This window comes from Mus musculus, chromosome 10 (genome assembly GCF_000001635.26).
Source record: "Mus musculus strain C57BL/6J chromosome 10, GRCm38.p6 C57BL/6J".
NCBI classification, from domain to species: Eukaryota; Metazoa; Chordata; class Mammalia; order Rodentia; family Muridae; genus Mus; species Mus musculus.
The window spans coordinates 58,406,813-58,428,259 of record NC_000076.6 but is presented as its reverse complement, the minus strand read 5'-3'; the positions used below and the strand labels follow the sequence as shown (position 1 = coordinate 58,428,259).

Sequence of the window (21,447 nt, the reverse complement as noted above, 5' to 3'; positions counted from 1 at the left end):
TTAGTCCATTATGATCATAGCAGGAAACATGGCAGCATGTGGGCGGACATGATGCTGGAGAAGGAGCTGAGAGTTCAACATCTTGATCTGCAGGCAGCAGCAGGAAACCCTGTGCCACACTGAGTGCAGCTTGACCATATATGAGAACTCAAAGCACCATCCCCCACAGTGGCACACTTCCTCCAACAAGGTCACACCTCCTAATAGTGCCACTTTCCATGGGCTAAGCATTCAAACAATGAATCTATGGGACCATTCCTATTCAAATCACCACAGAGGATCTCTGAGTTTAAGTTCCAGGACATCCAAGGCTATACAGAGAGACCGTATCTTGAAACACATAGACACACACACACACACACACACACACACACACACACACAGTGTGTATATATGTGTGTTATGTGTGTGTATATGTTTTCAAAAATTAAGTCTAATGCAGGTAACTCTGAAGTTTATAAAATAATACTCAAAATCAGATATATTAAAAAACTAAGCTGGGCAGTGGTGGCGCACGCCTTTAATCCCAGCACTTGAGAGGCAGAGGCAGGCAGATTTCTGACAGCCAGGCCTACACAGAGAAACCCTGTCTAGAAAAACCAAAACCAAACCACACCAAACCAAAACCCAAAACAACCACAACAAAAAACTATGAAGAAAAAATATTGGCTATGAGAATTGAATACTTGAGTACAATGGGTTAAATTCACAATATACTAGCATAGCAGGACATCCCCAGAATTACGTACCCTTTCCCTTGGAAGGGACCCAGACTCCACCAGAGCAAATTGCATGTTGGCCTCAGTACAGGATAGGGATGTATGAGAAAATAAAATTTGCCTGAGTCTGCTGCTCCACAGTCTCTAGCCGTGTAAGACAGACCAGGAAAATCTCCCCATCTCTATAAAAGACAAATTATTTCCCACGTTTCACATGGCAGGAGGAAGGATTCTCTCATTCAGTGGAGATCTTAGAGTTTGCACCTACTCTCAGGCAAATAGTAATTACTCTGTTTTCAATGTCTCACAAATGTCTATTTGCAGATGTCATGTGTCAAATGTCATATGTGGGTGCTGTGAATAGAGGAACCTTGTGCCTAAGCCTGACAGCTGGTATGGGACCTGCATGCTAGTTCACTTGGCTATGCCTTCTATCCTGACATTCAATATTCCTCTTAGCAAAAGCTAACTCCAGGGCTAAGAGGTAACTGATCACCCGACTTTGATACAGGGCCAGTCAGCACAGCAGGCTTAACCACAGATGCCCATTCAAACACTAGTCACAAGTGTCACCTTGTGGATCCAAAACATCCAGGGCAAGAAAACACTATCTGTAGAAGAGATCTCTCCAAGTCACCTTCCAGAAATGACAGCGACTAGGTCTTCAGCTCTACTCCCACGACAAACCTGGAAGTCAAAGTAGACACTGAGAGATAGGAATTACTACGTATGTTCTTCCTTTTGGACTCAGAGTAATATTAGCCATAATGCTTCCTATAGGGTTAGCCACTGTCTTAGTCAGGGTTTCTATTCCTGCACAAACATCATGACCAAGAAGCAAGTTGGGGAGGAAAGGGTTTATTCAGCTTACACTTTCATACTGCTGTTCATCACCAAAGAAAGTCAGGACTGGAACTCAAGCAGGTCAGGAAGCAGGAGCTGATGCAGAGGCCATGGAGGGATGTTCTTTACTGGCTTGCTTACCCTGGCTTGCTCAGCCTGCTCTCTTATAGAACCCAAGACTACCAGCCCAGAGATAGTCCCACCCACAAGGGGTCTTTCCCCCTTGATCACTAATTGAGAAAATGCCTTACAGTTGGATCTCATGGAGGCATTTCCTCAACTTTCTCTGTGATAACTCTAGCCTGTGTCAAGTTGACACAAAACTAGCCAGTACAGACACGATCCTTACCTAGGACTGGACTCTGACAAATGAAATTTGTTTTTACTAGTTCTACTGCTTCTAAAAATGATGTTTATAATAGAAAATTGTCTGATGTCTTTGGTTAGCCATACCAGACTATGGCTCCAAATAACTGTTGGTCCTTATGATATACTTTCCTAAAACTCAATTCCATGGCTAGTTTGATTGGAATCATGGGCCTACCCAGTCCTCTTGTCCCTTTTACAGACTGTTTAATTAACTGGTTATTAAACTCTTTCAAACGAACAGCCTTCGTACCTGAGGACCCAATGCTACCCCTTTTATAATGGGTCAATGTGTTGCCTTTCCCTCAGACCACAGTCTACACTCAGCTCTTCCCATTGGCTGAGCCCATCCTGCTGAGAAGATTCTTATGTAGCCACAGCGACAGCTTTGGAAGGCCCATTGCTTTACAACATACAAGGAAAGGGTTTAATCGACTGAAATGAAAACTCTTGTTCTTGCCCCGTGCCACTCTGGTGTGATGTGATTGTGAACCTTGACTTTGTAAACCCTACCCTGCTTCACTTCAGAGTAAGTGTACTTTATGGCAGGAGCCTGCTCTGTCACAGGCTTTAGTAAAGCACTCTGAAGTGGCCTTATATTCATGGTGGTCTGTAATCTACTCATGTGGTTATTTCAAGGGTACACAAAGGAAAGTCCCAGCTGTCCTGTGAAGAGAGGGAAATCCAAGTGAGAGCTGGAATTCCACTCAGTGGCAGAGCGCTTACTGGATGTTAGGGTTGGAATATGGACTATCTCCATGAGGCTCCAGTGGGTGGGTCTTAAGGGTTATAGCCCAGAAATGATTGCAGCCAAGGCTTCCCTCTACTTCTTGATCAGCCCAGATGTGAGCAAGCTGACACACACTTCCTCATCACAAGAGACTCTTCATCCTTTAAATTGCTTCTTGTCAAGCATTTGGTCAGTGTGCAATGAATTGGTATATCTACCAAACACAAGGCCAGGTCTGGAATGGGTCCCTAGAACTGGAAAATGTTGTTTATTCTGACATCCAACAATTTCTGTGACATTGTGGGATGTTGTCTTTGGAGTAAGACAGTTAGTACCATTGTAATCATAGCTGCTGATTACTTGCAAGACCCTGAGCAAAGCAGTTTCCTTATAGGAGGTGTGTGGGGGAGGCCACTAGACCTCATTTGAGATAGGAGCTACTTGTTCCCTCCTGCACGCCCTGAGCCCAGATGTAAGTGATTCTGCTCCAGAGGGGCGTGTTGTGAGAGGCACTAGAATATGTAGGAGGAAAGGTAACTGAAGGGTGGGGCTCCATTTACGCAGCTTTGGAGGTTGTCCCAGTGCTGCAAGGATGCAGCTTTTCTATGATGCAGCTGTCCTAAAGTTATCCAAATTCTTGTAAGTAGCCTTCACCCAAACTGCTGGAAATTAGTTCAGTGAAATCACCACATCAGCAAACTATGTGGGTAGAATGGTTCTCTGTCTGGGATGAGTAGACATTTATCTGTGTTGCCCCAGGAAAAGTTAATACAAAAGGTGCTAAAACTTGGCTTGTATACCATACCCAGGCCATTTTCTTTTACTTACATATATGATGTTTCTAACATATTATACTAAATGAATATTTGAATTCTCAAAGATAGGTCAAACTAAATGATATGTAACACACTATGAATAATTATGAATATTTATTAAGCACCAAAAGTACACAGCAATGGTTGCTACATAAAAAGCACAATTATTGATATAATTTCTTGCCATTAAGCTTACAATCTAAAATAAAATACAAGGATATTGTCAGCCTACATCAAAGTTTCCCTAACTTGAAATTGGCTAATTTGGCAAATGGATGAGGCAAAATGACCTATTTCAGGCAAAGTGTTATAATAAGGCTTTGAACATGACACAAAAAATCTTTTTTGTGTATCCATTTTCCATGTTATATTAGGATAAGGACAAAAAGGGCACTTAGAAATTTCATAAGCACAATGAATTATTTCAGATTGTTCTCAGAAATTCAAACAGATGTTCACTGACAAATGCCAGCAGCCAGTGAAACCCCACAACTAATAGGAAGTAGATGAAGTCTCTGTCTTGGCCCCATTTAGACCTCCATCTTCCACACTAAGGGCTCTAATGATTTACCCCACAGTGAAAAGCACCATCTCTAGATGAATTACCACATAATTATGAGATCAAACTTACTGGAATATTCCTGTCTGAAGAGAAGTGAGCAAAGACAGCAGTGGGGACTCTGGCTTAAGCGATGTCACGTAAGCAAAGGCAGTCAGGCAAGGCCACACACCTCGAAAGGGATGGGGAAAGCACGGGAATGAGTGCTTTTCTGCTCCATACTTCCAGTGAGGTATGTAAGTTACATCAAGACGCTAGACTACAAGTTCTATCTGCCTAAACGCATGTACAATAGTTCATAAATACTTCTAAGGTAGCCACTGCTAGTCATTCTTAGCTGACAAAGGCACACGGAAGAAATTTTGGTTCTTATTGTCAAAAGCAAAGACAAATTTAAAATGCTTAACAAACACAAATCATGTATATTTTTAGTCACATATAATTCTCTTAATATGAAAAGGATATTAGGAAATAAAATGATTGGTTACAAGTTAGTTATCTGGAAACAGAAATGTATTCCATAATGTGCATAATCAAGTATTTTAAAAATTCATGATTATAAACTTTTAATGGCAGAGTAACAGCATCCTGAGATATCCTTTTTGTGTGTACACATCCATATTTCTGAATGTGTGCATGTGTGTGTGTGGATGTGGAGGCTAGGGATCAGTCTAGGCGGCCCTTCCTCAGGAGGCATCCACCTTGCTTTTTGGAATACAGGATTTCCCCCTTGGATCTGGGGCTCACTAGTTAGGCTGAGTTTGGCTACCTCGTAAAATCCAGGGATCTGCTCCCTCCAAGTTTAAACTCAGGTCCTAAGGCTGGTGTGAGTCCATTACTGACTGAACGTTTTCCTAGGCCCCAGAGATATTCTTTACGGCAAAACAATACACTAGTGTTTTTGTTTGTGGGGATGTTTTGGGGGATAGTATCTCACACTGTAACCTAGGATTTGTCTCCAACTCCTGGTAATCTTTCTGCCTCAGCCTCCCAAATGCTGAGACTACAATGTGAGTCATTATATTCAGCAGTATTTGCAAAATATATCTTGGCAACTGAAAAAGAAGGTAACATGTTAGCAGCAGAAAAATTTAAAAAATGTTCATACTCTTGCATATTGAGTTCATACAAACAGAATGGCCCAGACATTTCAGGATAAACAGTTTTATAAAGTAGAACTCCCCAATTTTTCCTTAGAGTTGATACTCTTACCACCCTCTTTCAGTCTAAAGGTATCATTTATACTGCTTTACTGCTTTATAGTAAACAAAACCCAGTTATGACATTTGAAATAAAAAAGCCTTCATTAAAATGTTTTAGTATATCAGCATAGTTCTAATAAGAGGACAGGAATTAACTTTCACTGGCTTCCTGAGAAAAGAATTTTTAAAGTATGTATCAGTGGTGAATGATTCTAAATTTATGAATCTCAATCAAAATACTCATTTTGATATTATAAGAAATATCTAGAATTCCTGATATAGGATGCAGTTTTCTAAGGCAAGGCAAGTTAGATTATGTATGAAGTATAGATATTAGCACAAAGATAATACGAGATACAGTCATTCTTTCTGAAACAAGGTTTTAATATGCAGCCCTGGGTGGCCTAGGACTCACAGAGATCTGCCTGCAGAGAGCTGGGATTGAAGCCTAGTGCCACCACACCTGGCTCACGCTCACTTTTGAAAGCCATACATTCGAAGCTGCATTATAGTGCATTTCATGTCCCATTTGAATACTATGCATTTTATGTGTAATATAGTTTTAAAATGCTTCATTTCCCCAACATCACAATGTATGCAATATTTTCCAGATAACTGGCAAATTTTTGTTTTGTTTTGCTTAAAAATGTAAAAGATGCATTAGTAGTTACAAGTATGTTAAGTAATTTTATGAAGGAAAAATTTATAAGGAGAACAAAATAGAAAACTAAGCTTAGTGATTTAATAAAAAAAGAAATCAGTCATCCTGAAATGTTTTTGCTTCTTAGTAATATGCATGTTCCTTTTACAATGCTAACTGGATAAGCACATGACAACATAGGAACTGTTTGGGCACTTATCTTCCCATACAGTTCCCAGTATATGAATGGGAAATGATTTTCTTATGCGATCAGGGAAGCAAAGCTTATGTGAGTCCCGTGAAAGCTGACTCTTTATAACAGTGGTTGTCTATTATGTTTATTAACTGTGTGTTGGCGCATATGCACCATGGCCATCTGTGGAGGTTAGAGAACAACTTGTGGGAGTAAGTTCTTGCTCCACATGACCCATGTGGACACTGTCTCAGATACTCTCTTAAGGATTCAACTTAGTACTAGGCTGGCAGCAAGTGCTTTGGTTGGTCCATAGAGCAGGGTGTTTAACTCTGAAGTTAAATTTATATTTTGGATGGCTTAATTAAAACTACCCTTTAACCTTTTTTTTTTGTTTGTTTTTGTTTTTGGTTATATACTTTTAATGCCTACAGACTAATATGGCTAAAGAAATGAAAGTCCTGATTTCATCTGTGTTTTACATAGAAATAAACATTTTCTTTCGTTTTTAAATGAGAAAAGGGAAATGAAGAAAACCATTCTAATGCTCTGACATAGTTTTAAGCAAGGGTAGATCAGGTTAAGTAACATTGATTAGAAGAGAGAGAAAAAAGACACCAAAAGTTATTTCCTTCCTAAGGTCTCAGATAGTTTCTTAAGTCTTTTCTTCAGCTCCAAAGGAAATTTCTCGTAGCACTTCTTACAGACTGGCTTCATGTCAAATTCCACAAATTTATTCCTAAAGGGAATTATATATAAAAAAGAAATTAGTGGAAATATATTCAGCACACACATGCACAATATATACACAAACATGATAAAGTGACATAAATTCATGAAAAGACATAAATGAAGACGCAATGTAACATAGTATATAAAATCTCTATGTACATGTCAGTAAAGAACTGTAATTCTAATGTCAATTCTTATTATGATAAATGTCAAGAGTGACTGGTATCAGTTGAAAATATGCTTATACAATGGTTCTGTACCCCTACATTTAGAATATGTGATGTTTTAAGCACTGGGCCTTCTCTTCATCCCAAATAAAGTCAATCAAACTTTAAAGCATCAGGCAGCGCTTTCCTCTTCTCAGTGCCTTTTACCCCCTAGTTTGTTGAGACAGTTTCACTCTAGAGCCTAGTTGGCTAGAACTCATGGGGATTTTCCTTTCCCAGTCTACCCAGTGCTCGGATTGTAAGTGTGAACCACCATGCTTGTCACCAACAAACTTATTCCAATATATTTATTTAAAGCAAAGAAAAACTGGGGGGTTTTTTTGTTTGTTTGTTTTGTTTTGGGGGGAGAAGGGTTTCTCTGTATAGATCTGGCTGTTCTGAACTCGCTTTGTAGACCAGGCTGCCTCAAACTAACAGAGATACTCTTGCCTCTGCCTCCTGAGTGCTGTGATTAAAACCACCACACCCCACAAAGAAATGGTTTTTATAATGTGAGTGATGTAATTTTTGAAGGTAAAAGGATCTTATCATGTATTTAGTATTTTTAATTAGGCAACTATAAGGTTTCATCTTTCCCTGTAGAAATGATTTTCCTTTTGTCTCCTAATTTAAAAAAATTACCTGAAATTATTTTTTAAAAAAAGAGCTTAAATCATAGTAGGTTATTTTTAGCTATTGGGACAAAAAGCTGGTTATCATTCTTGAACACTAAGGTAATGGGACAGCCCTTAAGTGTTCCTTAAGTGGTAGTTCAATAGAGAACATGATTCCATTCTTAAAGCTAGAAGAACACATAGTATCAATTCACTTATAAACAGTTCTGGAGAAAACAGCTCTTAGGTGGTCTCCACCTGTAATGTACTCAGAAAAGCTAATTGCAGGAGCTTAGTACTGCTGAATTCCAAGCTCTGTACGTTATTTATAACCTGTTCATTTGCTGTGAAGTTATACTTAGAAAGCATTTGTAGAATAAGCCTAGTGATACACTGTTACAGATAACAATAATTGTTTTGAAGTCATTTTGTTTCTTTTTCTTTTTTCTTTTTCTTTTGGAGACAGCTTCTTTCTATGTAGTTCTGGCTCACCTAGAACTCTCTACTTAGGCCAGTCTGGCCTTGAACTCACAGAGATCTGCCTGCCTCTGCTTCCTGCATGCTCGGTCAAAGGTGTATGTATACTATCACATCCAGCACTGAGGTGATTTTAAAGAACAATGTTAATAACAAGAATAATCCCTACCCATGTATTTACAAATATGTTTTGTACATTATGACATTTCTGAGTTTGGCTTTCCATTTTTTTTTTTTTAACAAAGAAACTAACGCTGATTCAAATGTTACATGTTGCCAGTTGGTAAATGAATACTTGAGGGGCAGTTTGGTTTAAATGGTGGTAAGAGGCTTGAATGTACAGGCCTGTCTCATGTGCAGGCTCAGACCAGCTTTTTTGTCACAGTGTGGCCTAGACACTTTTTCTCTGCGATCTTTAAATAGTAGTTGGAACAGTTTTAAAGTAGCTCTACATCTATCAACTGTTGCTGGTCTCTGGTTTCTCTGCTGCCCAAAGTCATTTAACTGGGGAATTCTGGGTCTTGCCTGTTTTTGGAACTACATGTACTCTGTAACTATAACTAAACTAAATATTTTCCCAATGTTTTCTTAGAACAAAAACTATTTTTGGTGGCAAAAGCTTAAAATATATGATTCCTCCTTTAGTGAGACTAGTTCTCTTGTTTGAAGTTTATATTTGCCTTTTAATTCTTCAACAAAAGGAAATAAGAAAATGAAGCAAACCTTCTTTTCAAGTTCAAACCACCATAAAGAAAACCATGAACTAATCATGTCAGTGATCCAACAGAACGTCCAAGACTGAAGCATACCCATACAAAACAAGAGTAAGAGTCTGGAAACTCAAGGAAATGCCTTCACAAGCGGCAGGGAGTGAGCATACAGAGCACTGCAGAGGACAGTGTTGCTATGCCATCTAGGTGGCTTTGCTCAGCCAGAAGACATGCTGCGAGCACGTGTGGTTCTAAAACACCCAACACTCCACTTCCTCAGTTAAATAATTTTAGGTAAAGAAACCAAAGACCACAGCAGTTAATTGCCATAAAATACTTTAAAACTGTTCCCACTACTATTTAAAGGTTGTAGAGAAAAGGTGTCTCTTGGTCACACTGACAGAAAAGCTGAGCTGCGGCAGATATGTACATATTACACAGCCCTTGGTAAGTATGGGTCTCATTAAGCTTTATACTTGTAAAAGACAAAAGAACCAAGTTCACACAGGACGAGTATTTCAATCTCTATGGCCACAAAAAACCAAAAAACCACGCTTAAAAAAAAAGACAGAACAACAAAAAGACACACAGAAAAGAAAGGCATCCTAAGAGACTAACCACAGAGAAGCAATGAGAATGGAGTAGGAGGGACAGAACGTTTACAGACACACTGGCTTTCTCTTTCTCTGCTTGTCCTTATCCTTTGCTTCTCTCTCCCGTTTGGCAAGTCGCCTCTTAAACTCTTCTGGCATTTTCTCATAACAGTATTTGCAGACTGGCTTTAGATCAATTTCAACAAACTTATCCCTTTGAGTGGAACAAAGAAAGGACAGAACAGGAACAATTAAAGAAGAACATGTACTTTCAGAAGGACTCAAGAGAAAAAGAGACAGGAATCAATCACTTCCCCTTTTACATTCTAAATGGCATCTAAATCTTTTAGCTTTGGTAATCACAATGGACTGGACCCAGTACTTACTTGAGTGTGAGTTTGGTATTGCAGGTGGAGCAGGCAAAGCAGCTCACACACCAGGCCTTGTTGAGAGCAGAGACCACTGTGGGGAAAGAGATCTGGTCACACGGGAGCATTTCACTGCGGGAAGAGGGCTTCACTTCCCCACCCTGAAGAACGCGGACGGCTGCTCCCCATGCACCTAGAGGGGGGCTCAAGCCTTCTTTCCTGAGAGGTTCCTTTCCTCTAGAGACAGAGTCCTACTGTGTAGCCCAGGTTGGACTGAACTTCTGGTCTTCCTGCTTTATCCTCCTTGATTACGGAATTACATATGTGCACCATCATGTCTGGTAAGAAGTTTTGTTTTCTCCCTTGCAAAAGCACAGCCCAAAAGCTCGATGCTCCTCGTATGCTTCTAACCAATTTACTTTTTATTATTATGGCTATCTTTTCACCTGCTTTTTTTTTTTTTTTTTTTTTTTTTTTGAGGCAGGGTCTTATTATGAAGCTCTTGGCTGGCCTGGAACTCAACAACATATGGACCAGGCTGGCCCTAAAGTCATAGAGATCTCCTGTGTCTGTCTCTTGAGTGCCTGGCTTTTTTCACATTATTGGAAAGGTAGGTTATGATTTAAGCAAGACTATTTCTATGTTTTCATTTTTTTTGCATGCCTTTGTGCATGTGTGGGTGCACATGCATGTGTGTATATATGAAGTTTTCTTTGATCACTCTCCATCTTATTAATGGAGGAAAGGTCTCCCAGTTGAACTCAGAGCTAGCCAGAACAGTTAGTGTGGTTGGCGGCTTGCTCTGGGGAGCCCCTCTCTACCTTCCAAACACAGGAATTACAGGCAGGTTGCACTGTGTGAGCAGTATTTCCATGCTGCTAAGGATAGAACTCTGGTCCTCATTACACACGCATTTATCCTTTGAGGTCTCTCTCTCTAGACCTCTTTTGCCCTTTTTTTTTTTTTTTCCTCGAGACAGGGTTTCTCTGTGTAGTCCTGGCTGTCCTGGAACTCACTTTGTAGACCAGGCTGGCCTCCAACTTAGAAATCTGCCTGCCTCTGCCTCCAGAGTGCTGGGATTAAAGGCATTCGCCACCATGCCCGGCTCTTTTGCCCTTTTTTAACTTTTAATTTTTCTTTACTTACAAATTTGAGACACTAAAACACTATTCCTTGTAGCACCGTGGGCAGTAGATAACCATCTGTCTCACCTTGCTCAGGTGAGCTTTTCTAACAAGGCTCCAAGACCCCTGAAGCAATATACATTAGATAACAAATTTTAAATTCCCGATTTTAATGTACCTGACTTAAAGGGGTGTTTCTTTTGAAGTTGAGAATAAGCACCTAACTTCCTTTGTCCTTTACATGACAGTGTCTACTGCAGGGAGGAGTTAAATTGACTGCAGTGCACTAATGAAGGTCTTGAACTAACCTTGTATTTCCTGATTAGGTGATGTCTGCTGAGAATCAGAAAGCATGCAGCAAACACTATTGTTTAGAATTTTGTCAGGAAATTTCTGGCAGGACTAGTTAGTGACCATGAGCAAACACAGCTGCTTCCTCTTTGTTACAGCCAATCTGTCCTGCCTGGTTTGCCACACAGCACGTCCTAGCACCTCTGTACAGCTTGCTTGCACCAGCTGTGCTGCCTTGGTAGCCCATCTAGCTGTTGTACAGTTCTGGAGAAGCATGCCAAGAGGGAAGCAACTGACAGTGCCCGAACTGCAAACCACAGGAGCAGCTAGCTTCTTTCCATCTTCCCACCATTGTGTTTATGACAAAGTCGGCCCATCCACCCGCAGATACATACCATCACCTTCTATGACACGGTTGCAATGGAAACAAACATCACCAAACAGCTGAGAATGAAGACAAGAAACAAATGGTGAAGGCTCAAGCTGCATTAGAATTGTTTTTTGTTTTTTTGGTTTTTTTTTTTTTTTTTGGTTTTTTGGTTTTTTCGAGACAGGGTTTCTCTGTATAGTCTTGGCTGTCCTGGAACTCATTTTATAGACCAGGCTGGCTTCGAACTCAGAAATCTACCTGCCTCTGCCTCCTGAGTGCTGGGATTAAAGGCGTGCACCACCACGCCTGGCAGAATTAAGTTTTTAACAGTAAATATTTATATGATCTCCATTCTGTTTACCACTGAAAAACAAGTAGCTGGCAACTAAATTTGAGAATTTATTCTTTCTAAAGAAAATCAGTAATTGGTTAGTTACAATCAAACACTCCATTTTCTTCACTTAATCATATCTTTCCTTGTGACAATTTGAGCACCAAAATAACAAAACATACAAAACAACCCTATGCCCAGGAAGGAGGATGAAGCCTGTTCAAGCAGAACGCTGAGGGCAACTGAGCAGGGAGGGCACTAAACTGGGTAACTCTCATTTCCACCCAGAGCAGGCAGCACTCTTGCATGCTACTAAATGTAAGGAGAAAGTGATGAGGAGGGCATTTATGCTGTCAGAAAGTGACTGTTCACGGGTTGGGGGATGGGGTGGGCAGTAACTCCCAGTGCAGATATAGTCAACACCAAGCCTGGGTGGGCACCAGTGGAACAGCAATGAACACAGAAGAGAAGTGCTGAGGAAGACATACCACTCTATTCAGTGTTCCAGCCAAGAGCCCATGACCTCAAAATAATAGTGGAGAACCATCTGAAGAGATGAAAGGAAAAGGATATACTAAGGAGACTGGAGATGTTCCATATTTGAGGAGGCTAAAGAAATATAACAATACTGACACTAATCTTAGAGCAGGAAACAAAGAAGTACTATAAGAACATTATTGGGCTGGGTGGTAGTGCATCCCAGCGCTGGGAATGCTGCTGCAGTAATACAGAGAAACCTTGTCTCTAGAGAAATAGATAAGCAAATGTCTAAATGATGAAAGCAGAATAAGTGAAATCATTATATCAATGCTGGTATCTGTGATATATAAGGAGTTCTGTATTCTAGGGAAATATACATTGAAACATTTGGGGTAAAGGAACATGACTGCATCAAATGCTTATGGCTTAAAGTCCTAACTGAGGAACTATGGGCAGTTGAGGGCTGTGGGAAGGAGTGTCAACTTTCTTTAAGAGTGTAGCTCCTGGTAAGTTGGCCATTCTCTAGTGTACAGCTCCCTACACAGATGTAAATGGGAGCACAAACTGAAGTTGATGGGTTATTAAAAAAAAAAAGAAACTGGGGGTTATAAGAAGGCAAAGTATAGGAAGGTAGGGTAAATCTGGGAAGACTTAGAGAAGATAGGATTGAATATGATCAAAACATATTATATGAAATTCTCAACTAAAAAAATTAAAAAAAAAATCCTATGCAGCCGGGCGTGGTGGCGCATGCCTTTAATCCCAGCACTCGGGAGGCAGAGGCAGGTGGATTTCTGAGTTCGAGGTCGGTCTGATCTACAAAGTGAGTTCCAGGACAGCCAGGACTATACAGAGAAACCCTGTCTGGAAAAACCACAAAAAAACCCAAACAACCAAACAAACAAAAAACAAAACAAACAAACAAACAAACAAACAAAAAAAACCCCTACAAAAAAGCCAAAACGAACCAACCAACCAAACAAACAAACAAAAAAACCCTATGCATAAGATGGGCAGGAGTGGCACATGCCTTTAATTCCAGCACTTGGGAGGCACAGGCAGTCTGAGATCGAGGCCAACATGGTCTGCAGAGCTAGTTCCCAGACAGGACTAGTCTGAAAAACCCTATCTTGAAAAATCAAAACCAACCAACCAACCAACCAACCAACCAACCAACCATCTACTCACCCACCACCCATAAAACCAAACTAAACCAAACAACAAAAAACTTGCCCTGCAAAAAACCAAACCCAAAACAAAACAAAAACCCAGCAAACAAACAAACAACAACCAAAAAACTATGCATGGGTTGTAGAGGTGGCTCAGTGGTTAAGAGCACTGGCTGCTCTTGCAGAGAACCTAAGTTCACTTCCCAGCATCCACATAAGCAGCTTACAACCACCTTTAATTTCAATCTCAGGGGATCCAATGCCTTGTTCTGGGCCCCACAGGCACTGTACACATGGGGTTCATGGACATACATTCAAGCAAACACTCATATACATAAAATAAAAAAACCCTCAAAACAACAACAAAAAACTATGGACATTTAAATGTGCACGTATATCTGTACATAAAAGATATATGTATTAATATAAAGCTCTATTTTTATATAGTAAAATCAAATGCACCCAGAGGAAGCAAAGGGAGATTGTGGGTAAAGGTAGATATACAGCTATTGTTTGTACATTAGTTAGTGAGTGTTTTGAGACTCAAAGATTTAAAGTACATCTCTGTAGACCAATGCACATTTTCCAAGCACTTTCTCTCCAGTGGAAACATTGATGTTTCAGTTTGCATCTATCATATATCTACTAAGTACAGTCATTACCTGATTATAGTGAGTTTCACAGTAGGCCAAGCCCTTCCTCTCATAATGGCGATGCCCAAGAAATGGTTTTTCACATTTGGCACAAACAAAATGCTGGAAAAAAATTGAATAGATTAATAACCAGATTTCCATCTACCCCTTTTTTGGTGATAGTGCCTCACTATATAGATCTTATAGCTCTTGCTGACCTAAAACTTGCTGTGTAGACCAGGTTGGTCTGTAATTTACAGAATCTGCCTGCCTCTGCCTCCTGACTGCTGGGATTAAAGGTGTGCACAATCACACCCAGCAAGACCAGATGCTTTCATGGTCTCAGTGCTAATGTATAGGAAACTGTAATTGGTTACTTTAAGATAATTGCTCAGCAGCAGGATATGGCACACATCTTTAATCCCAGCACTCTGTCTCTAAACAAAACAAAACACCAAACAAAACAAAACAAAACAAAACAAAAAAACCCAAACCAAAAAACAAACCAGAAAATAACTAAGTACCCAGCAGTTAGAAGCACCCACTCCTCTGGATCTGGGTTTGGTTCCAGCATCCGCATGGAAATTATGACTATCCACATGTCCAGGTCCAGGGGAACTGATGCCCCTGTCTCACCATCATAGGCTCCAGGCACACACACGCAGATAATACATTCATACACATACAATAAAATAATCTTTAAAAAACAAAACAAAAATCCAGCCCATCAAATAAGACATCTAAAAGAAGAAATGGGCATCCCAGCAGTATTTATAACTGAGAATATCTGTTGTTAGATGTGACAATGTTGTCCTCAAGAAAGATTTAGGAAAGTATATATCTAGCATTATGCTGTCATGTTACAACATTCTAGATTTTTTTATTTACTATAAAGTTGTGCTTGTTCATTTTTGTAAACTTAACACAAACTAGTCCATAATTCTAGGAGTTGCCTCTCTAAGACTGGCCTGTGGGCATGTCTGTGGGTATTTTCTTGCTTGCTAATTGATGTGGGAGGGCCCAGTCCACTGTGGGTGGTGCTATCCCTGGGCAGGTGAGCCTGGGCTGTGTAAGGAAGGGAGCTGACAATGAGCCTGGAAGCAAGCCAATAATCAGCATGTCTCCTTGATCTCTGCTTTAGTTCTTACCTTGGCTTCACTTCACAATGGTCAATAACTTATAATCCATAATAAACCCTTTCTTTTTCCCAATTTGCTTTTAGGTAGCTGTTGTTTGTTTGTTTTTGAGTCTCTCTTTATAGTGAGTTCTAGCTGTCCTAGAACTTACTATGTAGACCAGGCTAGCTCTGAACTTATAGAGATCCTCCTGGTTCTGCCTCCCAAGTGCCAGGATTAAAGGAGTGTGCCCCCACACTTGGTTTGGTCAGGTTTTTTTGTTTTGTTTTAGTCATAGTGATAAACTAGGACAAAAGTCAACTGTTGTTTTAGATGTCCACATTTCATCCTTAGACTGTTATCTTGCTAGCACACTTGAGGCATGGAGATTGAAAGCACTGGCTCCCCTTGGGCAGGCTGTACTCACCTCCACATGCCATTGCTTGCCCATGGCATTCACTACTCGCCCTTCAATGGGCCTCCTGCAGGCGCCACAGATAGGGACCCCCATCTTATCATGGCATGGCAGACAGTATAGCTCCCCTTTCAGCTCCCGAGCATCAGCAGTTAGCTCCTTCCTGTCCACCAAAAGACATTAAACTGAATACTATTGTACAACCGGATGGGAACCCAACAGAGGTAGCAGGATTTTTTTTTTTAACAAGATTTTAAAAGATATAATTATAAGAATCCCTGATAATTTCTATTTTCCCCTCATTAAAGGTGATCTGAGAAACTTGAATTAAGAGACTTGGCTGGGTTTCAGGTTGTTACTAGTATCTTGCATTAATGGTGAGACACAAGGAAAGGTCAGACACATGCCACTTCAATCATGCTTATCATTGTTGTCTTATAATAACATATTACATCTCAGTCCATCTGTCTGCCTTAAAACTCCCAGTGCTGGATCCATGTCTGTAATTCCAACACTTGGGAGGCTGAGGACAGAGGATTATGAATCTGTGGACAGCCTATGATACAAAGGTGTTTATTAATATAAAATATAAATTATATTGAGTTCAGGGCACATGAACTGAAAAGCTATTGGAAGTTAATGGCTACTGGTGGAGGAGGAGTCATTTATCTTCAGGGTGTAGCCATTTAGGTAAGGTGTCCAAGATGCAGGAAATAACTCCACAGCCACATACTTGCAAGCAATCTTAGTTAAACTCAGTGGCCTATAACAGCAAGGATAAGAGAAAATAATGGGAGTGATTTTCATTAAAGAATATTATAACTATTAAGACAAAAAATAGTAAGAAAAGATAAATTATACTGGCAAATTGTCATGGGCTTTAAAAAATGTATGTGTATAAGCTCTTTGTTTGCATGTATGTCTGTGTACCTGGTGCATACGTGCAAAGGCCAGAAGAGAGCATTAGATGCCCTGGAACTGATGTTACAGAGGGTTGTCTTTTGCCACATGGTGCTAGGAACTAAGCCTGGGTCGCCTACAAGAACAACTAATGCTCTTAACTATTGAGCCATTTCTCCAAATCCCAGAATCCAGCATGTTTATTTCAAATGTCTTTTAAGGCTCCCTGTTCTGGGGCAGGCTAGCCCTCTACTGCTGCAAAAGGGAGGAAGGACAGCAAACAACTAAGGCTTCTAAAAGAATTAAGCCTTTGAGAACAGCTAGAGGGGAACCATTTCCAACAAAGGTTACCATTGTTCAGCCACTGGTATAAGCAGGCCTGTGGTGGCCCTGGGAAGCTAAAAGCTCATCCAGGGAGAGAACATTCTGCTCTGTCTATAAATTTCTCAATCAAGAACTTAACATGAGGGCTGGAGAGATGGTTCAGCGGTTAAGAGCACCGACTGCTCTTCCAGAGGTCCTGAGTTCAATTCCCAGCAACCACATGGTGGCTCATAACCATCTGTAATGGGATCCAATGCCCTTTTCTGGTGTGTCTGAAGACAACTACAGTGTATTCATATAAATAATACACGCCTTTAATCCCAGCACTTGGGAGGCAGAGGCAGGCGGATTTCTGAGTTCAAGGACAGCCTGGTCTACAAAGTGAGTTCCAGGACAGCCAAGGCTATACAGAGAAACCCTGTCTCGAAAAACCAAAAAAAAAAAAAAAAAAGAACATGAGAACTGGAGAGATGGCTCAGTGGTTTAGAATACTGGCTGTCCTTATAGAAGCCCTTGGTTCAATGTTAGCATTCACATGATGGCTGACAATCATTTTTAACTCTAGTTCCAGGGTATTTAATGAGCTCATCTGACTTTCATGGTCACTAGGCTCATATGTAGTGCATATACTGTATACCAGCAAAACGCCAATACACATAAAAGATAACTCAAGCAATGACTGTCTTCAGCAGAGTATCTCTAGCTATTTCTGCTGTATGTTGTAAATGCCTAACCTGATAATGTGACTTCTACATGCTCAATTACATGCTCAATTGGACTACTCTACTCATTTCTGCCAGATGTTGTAGGCACCTGATTTGGTGATGTTCCGCTGTCTGTCTGTTGCTTCTTATGTTCTGTCTGCTAATTGTTCTTTTACTTTGCTTACTACCTTCTTCTAACACGAAAAGTTGGGGGAATTGAGGTTTAATTCCATGGTAGACCATTTGCCTAGTCTGCACAAGACCCTAGGTGCACAGTACATACATGTGAGCACATGCTCACATGCAGAATAAAATAAAATAAAATAAAAGCTTGAAGAAAACAGTTGGTTTGCTGCAGTAACAGAAAAATAGGCAACTCTGCTCCTTCACGTTGATTCTACTGTTTTGCACAATGTCAGGGAAATACTGTAATACCCGCAGTTGGCACAGTTGAAGTGGTCTGGATGGTAAGGGTCGTTCTTGAAGATCAGAGGCTGTTCATCAATGATGGCATGGCATTTCTGGCAGATGTATTTTCCAAGGCCTCTGGCTTTTTCACGATTATGACATGGGCGACATAGGTGTCTATAAAGGGTCAAAGTGGAAATGTAAAATCTTAAGTTCTTTTTAATCATTAAAAATATACTTCTCATGTCTCTGACTAAAGATTAAAGAAACCATTTTTTAGAAAACTATCTCCTGTGCTAGAATCAAAGTAGAGGAAAATCTTTTCCACTAGTAACTCATGGTGCACATGGACTTCATCACTGCCTCCCTCTCCTAGCAGAACAGGAGGCGGCAGTAACAGACTCTGTGACCAAGCTCTGGGGTCATTTCACATGGTTAGTTCTGAGTTCCCACACCCTAGAGCAGTACCTCAGACTCTATAGAAAAAAACACATGAGAGTTAACAGTCCCTTTGTCCACCCACAGTCAACAAGGATGGAAAACTCCTACCTGCCAGCATTCTTGACAAACCCTATGTCTGCCAGCACTTCCTGGCAGAGGTCACATCGGAAGCACTCAGGATGCCAGCTGTTGTTCATGGCTTTGATAACCCTGCCAATGATGAATTCACCTACAGGAAAGTAAAGCACAAAGAATGTTGTGAGGTGTCTTATTTGCCATAAATGAAAGGGAAGTGTTTATGGAGGGACTGACTCTAGTGTTCCTCCCATAGAAGCTACTGCCTTACCCCTAAGTTGTCTTTAAGATATCACCTCTTCAGCCCTTGCAATTTTCCCTTTTACTTTTTTACATAGGACCTCAAGTGAGCCCTTAAACTTGAGATCCTCCAGCCATGGCCTCCCAGGTACCTAGGATCACAGGCCTGCATTACCAGCCTAGTTTAAAAGAAAGCCTTTTACACTGTGTCTGTTGGAGTAAGAGAACAGACAGATGATCTTTCTCTCATTTGGGTCCTCATTTTTTATTTTGCATTTTAAAACTGTCCATATTGTACCGTACCGTGCCATACCATACCACACCATGGCTTTCCTTTCCAAGCTCTTTCAGGTCCTGAGCTCTTCCAGTACCTCTTAGTTGTTTATGCCCACAGTGACACAGAGAGCTAAAATCTTATAGCACTCTTTCCTTTACTCTCACTACACACCCCCTCAACCCTTTCATTCCATGAGGATCAAACCAAGGGCCTTATGAATGCTAAGCACATTTCTACCACTGAGTGTTATAACTTCAGTCTCTACAAAGTATTTTCTGTTTTTTTGGTCTTGCTATATTTTTGAGACACCCACTTCCTTCACCAATCATTTTTATCATTGAACGCAGGGTCTCCAAGCCCTAGAAATGTTCTAGTTGAGTCACCACTGAAGTGGCTACAATGAGTGAGCCAAGTACAAAAGCACCGTTATCCAGTCAACTGAAACCTTCCCTGGCCAGACCACCAGCAAGTTGGCAAAGGCTATGTGCAGAGGGAAAAGCAGTGCAGAAGGCCCACTACTGGCTTTACCCACATGTCCATAAAAGTCAATTCTCTCCAGATTGCGGCTCTTCTTTATATATATATAATAGCAAGTATATATATATATAGCTTTATATATAATAGCAAGTACTCTCTGCTGTTCAATGACTGTCCACGTTAGCTTTACCTGTCAGCTTGAGGCATCCTACAATCACCTGAGAACAGAGGGCCTGTGGCCATGTCTGTAGGGGAGTGTCTTGATGGTTAGTCATCTAGGAGGGCCCAGCCTACTATGTGGCACAGTGTACGGGGGCAAGTGGCCCTGGACTGAAATATACAGCCATAGCTGAGCTTAAGCCTTATGGCAAGCCAGCAAGCTGTTTCTCCAGTTTCTGCTTCAGGCTTCTGCACTGCCTTCCCTCAGCGATGCACTGCTTCCTGAAGCACACATGAGATAGGCCCTTCCTCCCTCAGCTGCTTTCAGTCAGAGGGTTTTCTCATCGCAAAAGAGACAAAACTACTATAGTGACTTATATGAGTGTGAAACCTATTTTCACTTATATTCAGCAGTAAAACTTACCACATTGGTGGCAGCAGGGAGCAAAGAGCATTTGGAAATCATGCTCACAGTACTTCCTTCCTTCAAACTGAAAGAAAAACCATGAAGGCCATCAGCTTTCATATATATGTGAAACAAGCATAGAAAGAGATTATTTCATGAAAAGACAAAGTGGCTTTTGCTGTTGTTTTAGTGTGTGTGTGTGTGTGTGTGTGTGTGTATGTGTGTGTGGTGAACCCAAATCTTTGTGAATGTTAGAAAAGTGTTCTCTGCCAATCAACTCCTCCAGTCCTTACCAAAGGGGGTTTTATTTATTTATTTTTGGAGACACAGTCTCACTTTGTAGCCCTAGCTGTCTGTCCTGGAACTTGTGCTGTAGACTAGGTTGTCCTTGAACTCACAGAAATCTGCCTGCCTTTGCCTTTGCGTTATGAGTGCTGGGGTTAAAGCTGTGCGTCACCTCCCCAGCTAACTTTGGGACTTTCCATATTCCTCTATGTTGGTACAGGGAATAAACTGTACAAACACGAGGTACTCTAAACCAACATTAAAAAACAAAACAAAACACAATCCATATACATAGATATGTGTTCTTATAACCCTGGCCTGGGGAAGGTGGCAGAGTGACAGATGGACAAGATTCATTGGTCAGAAAGCCTAGCCAACTGATGAACTAACTTCAGGTTCAGTGAGAAACAGTATCTCAAAATATAAAAGTGGAGAACAATCAAAGAAAACAACCTCAACTTGCACATGTATGGGTACATATGTGCATGCACACAGGCACACCACCCCCACATACAGAAACTATACAAGGCGAGGACACAGTGAACAGCTGGTCTCACCTCTGACTGCTTATTTTTGATGTACATATTTTAACTTTAAGGATTATTATTATTTTATATATATGGGTGTTTTGTCTGCACACATGTCTGTGCACTGTGTGTGTCTGGTGTCCATGAGAGGCAGAAGCGAGCATCAGACCCACTAGAACTGGACTCTAGATGGTTGTTAGTTACTATCTAGGTGTTCAGAATTGAGTCTGGATCCTTTGCAGAAGCAGCCCTTAACCACCGAATCAGCTCTCCAGTCTCATTTACTTTTATAAATTTAACGAAAGATACAGAACTCTCAACTAAGATAATCTGCATATATGTAAAGCTCCTTCTTGCATTATTTTAGGCCAGTATTTAAAATTTTTCACTGTAAACTTAAATATTTACAAGAAGTACATATTCTAGAATAATTTTTAAAAATTATTGTGTATGGGTTTTTTGCTTGTCTATATGTCTGCACCACTTGCATGCCTGGTGCCCATGGAGGCAGAAGAGATTCACTGCCTGGC

General features: G+C 40.6%; 1 protein-coding gene across 10 annotated transcripts in view; it reads right to left on the bottom strand.

Annotated features, from left to right (window-relative positions):
• Nucleotides 1-3,568: 3,568 nt before the first annotated feature.
• Nucleotides 3,569-21,447, bottom strand: part of Lims1 (LIM and senescent cell antigen-like domains 1) — a 101,350-nt gene continuing 83,471 nt past the window's right edge. For 4 of the 10 annotated variants that reach the window (NM_026148.4, NM_001359116.1, NM_201242.1 and 1 more), the window contains exons 3-10: nt 20,124-20,190; nt 18,580-18,700; nt 18,058-18,207; nt 15,707-15,857; nt 14,195-14,287; nt 11,578-11,626; nt 9,786-9,861; nt 3,569-6,806 (exon numbers count right to left, since the gene is read on the bottom strand). In NM_026148.4, coding sequence (NP_080424.2) covers nt 6,692-6,806; nt 9,786-9,861; nt 11,578-11,626; nt 14,195-14,287; nt 15,707-15,857; nt 18,058-18,207; nt 18,580-18,700; nt 20,124-20,190 — 822 coding nt within the window. In that variant the 3' untranslated portion in view covers nt 3,569-6,691. Of the gene's footprint in view, nt 6,807-9,424; nt 9,614-9,785; nt 9,862-11,577; nt 11,627-14,194; nt 14,288-15,706; nt 15,858-18,057; nt 18,208-18,579; nt 18,701-20,123; nt 20,191-21,447 lie in introns of all 10 variants that reach the window. The other 6 variants (XM_006513072.2, XM_006513070.4, XM_006513068.4 and 3 more) reach the window with 4 other exon arrangements.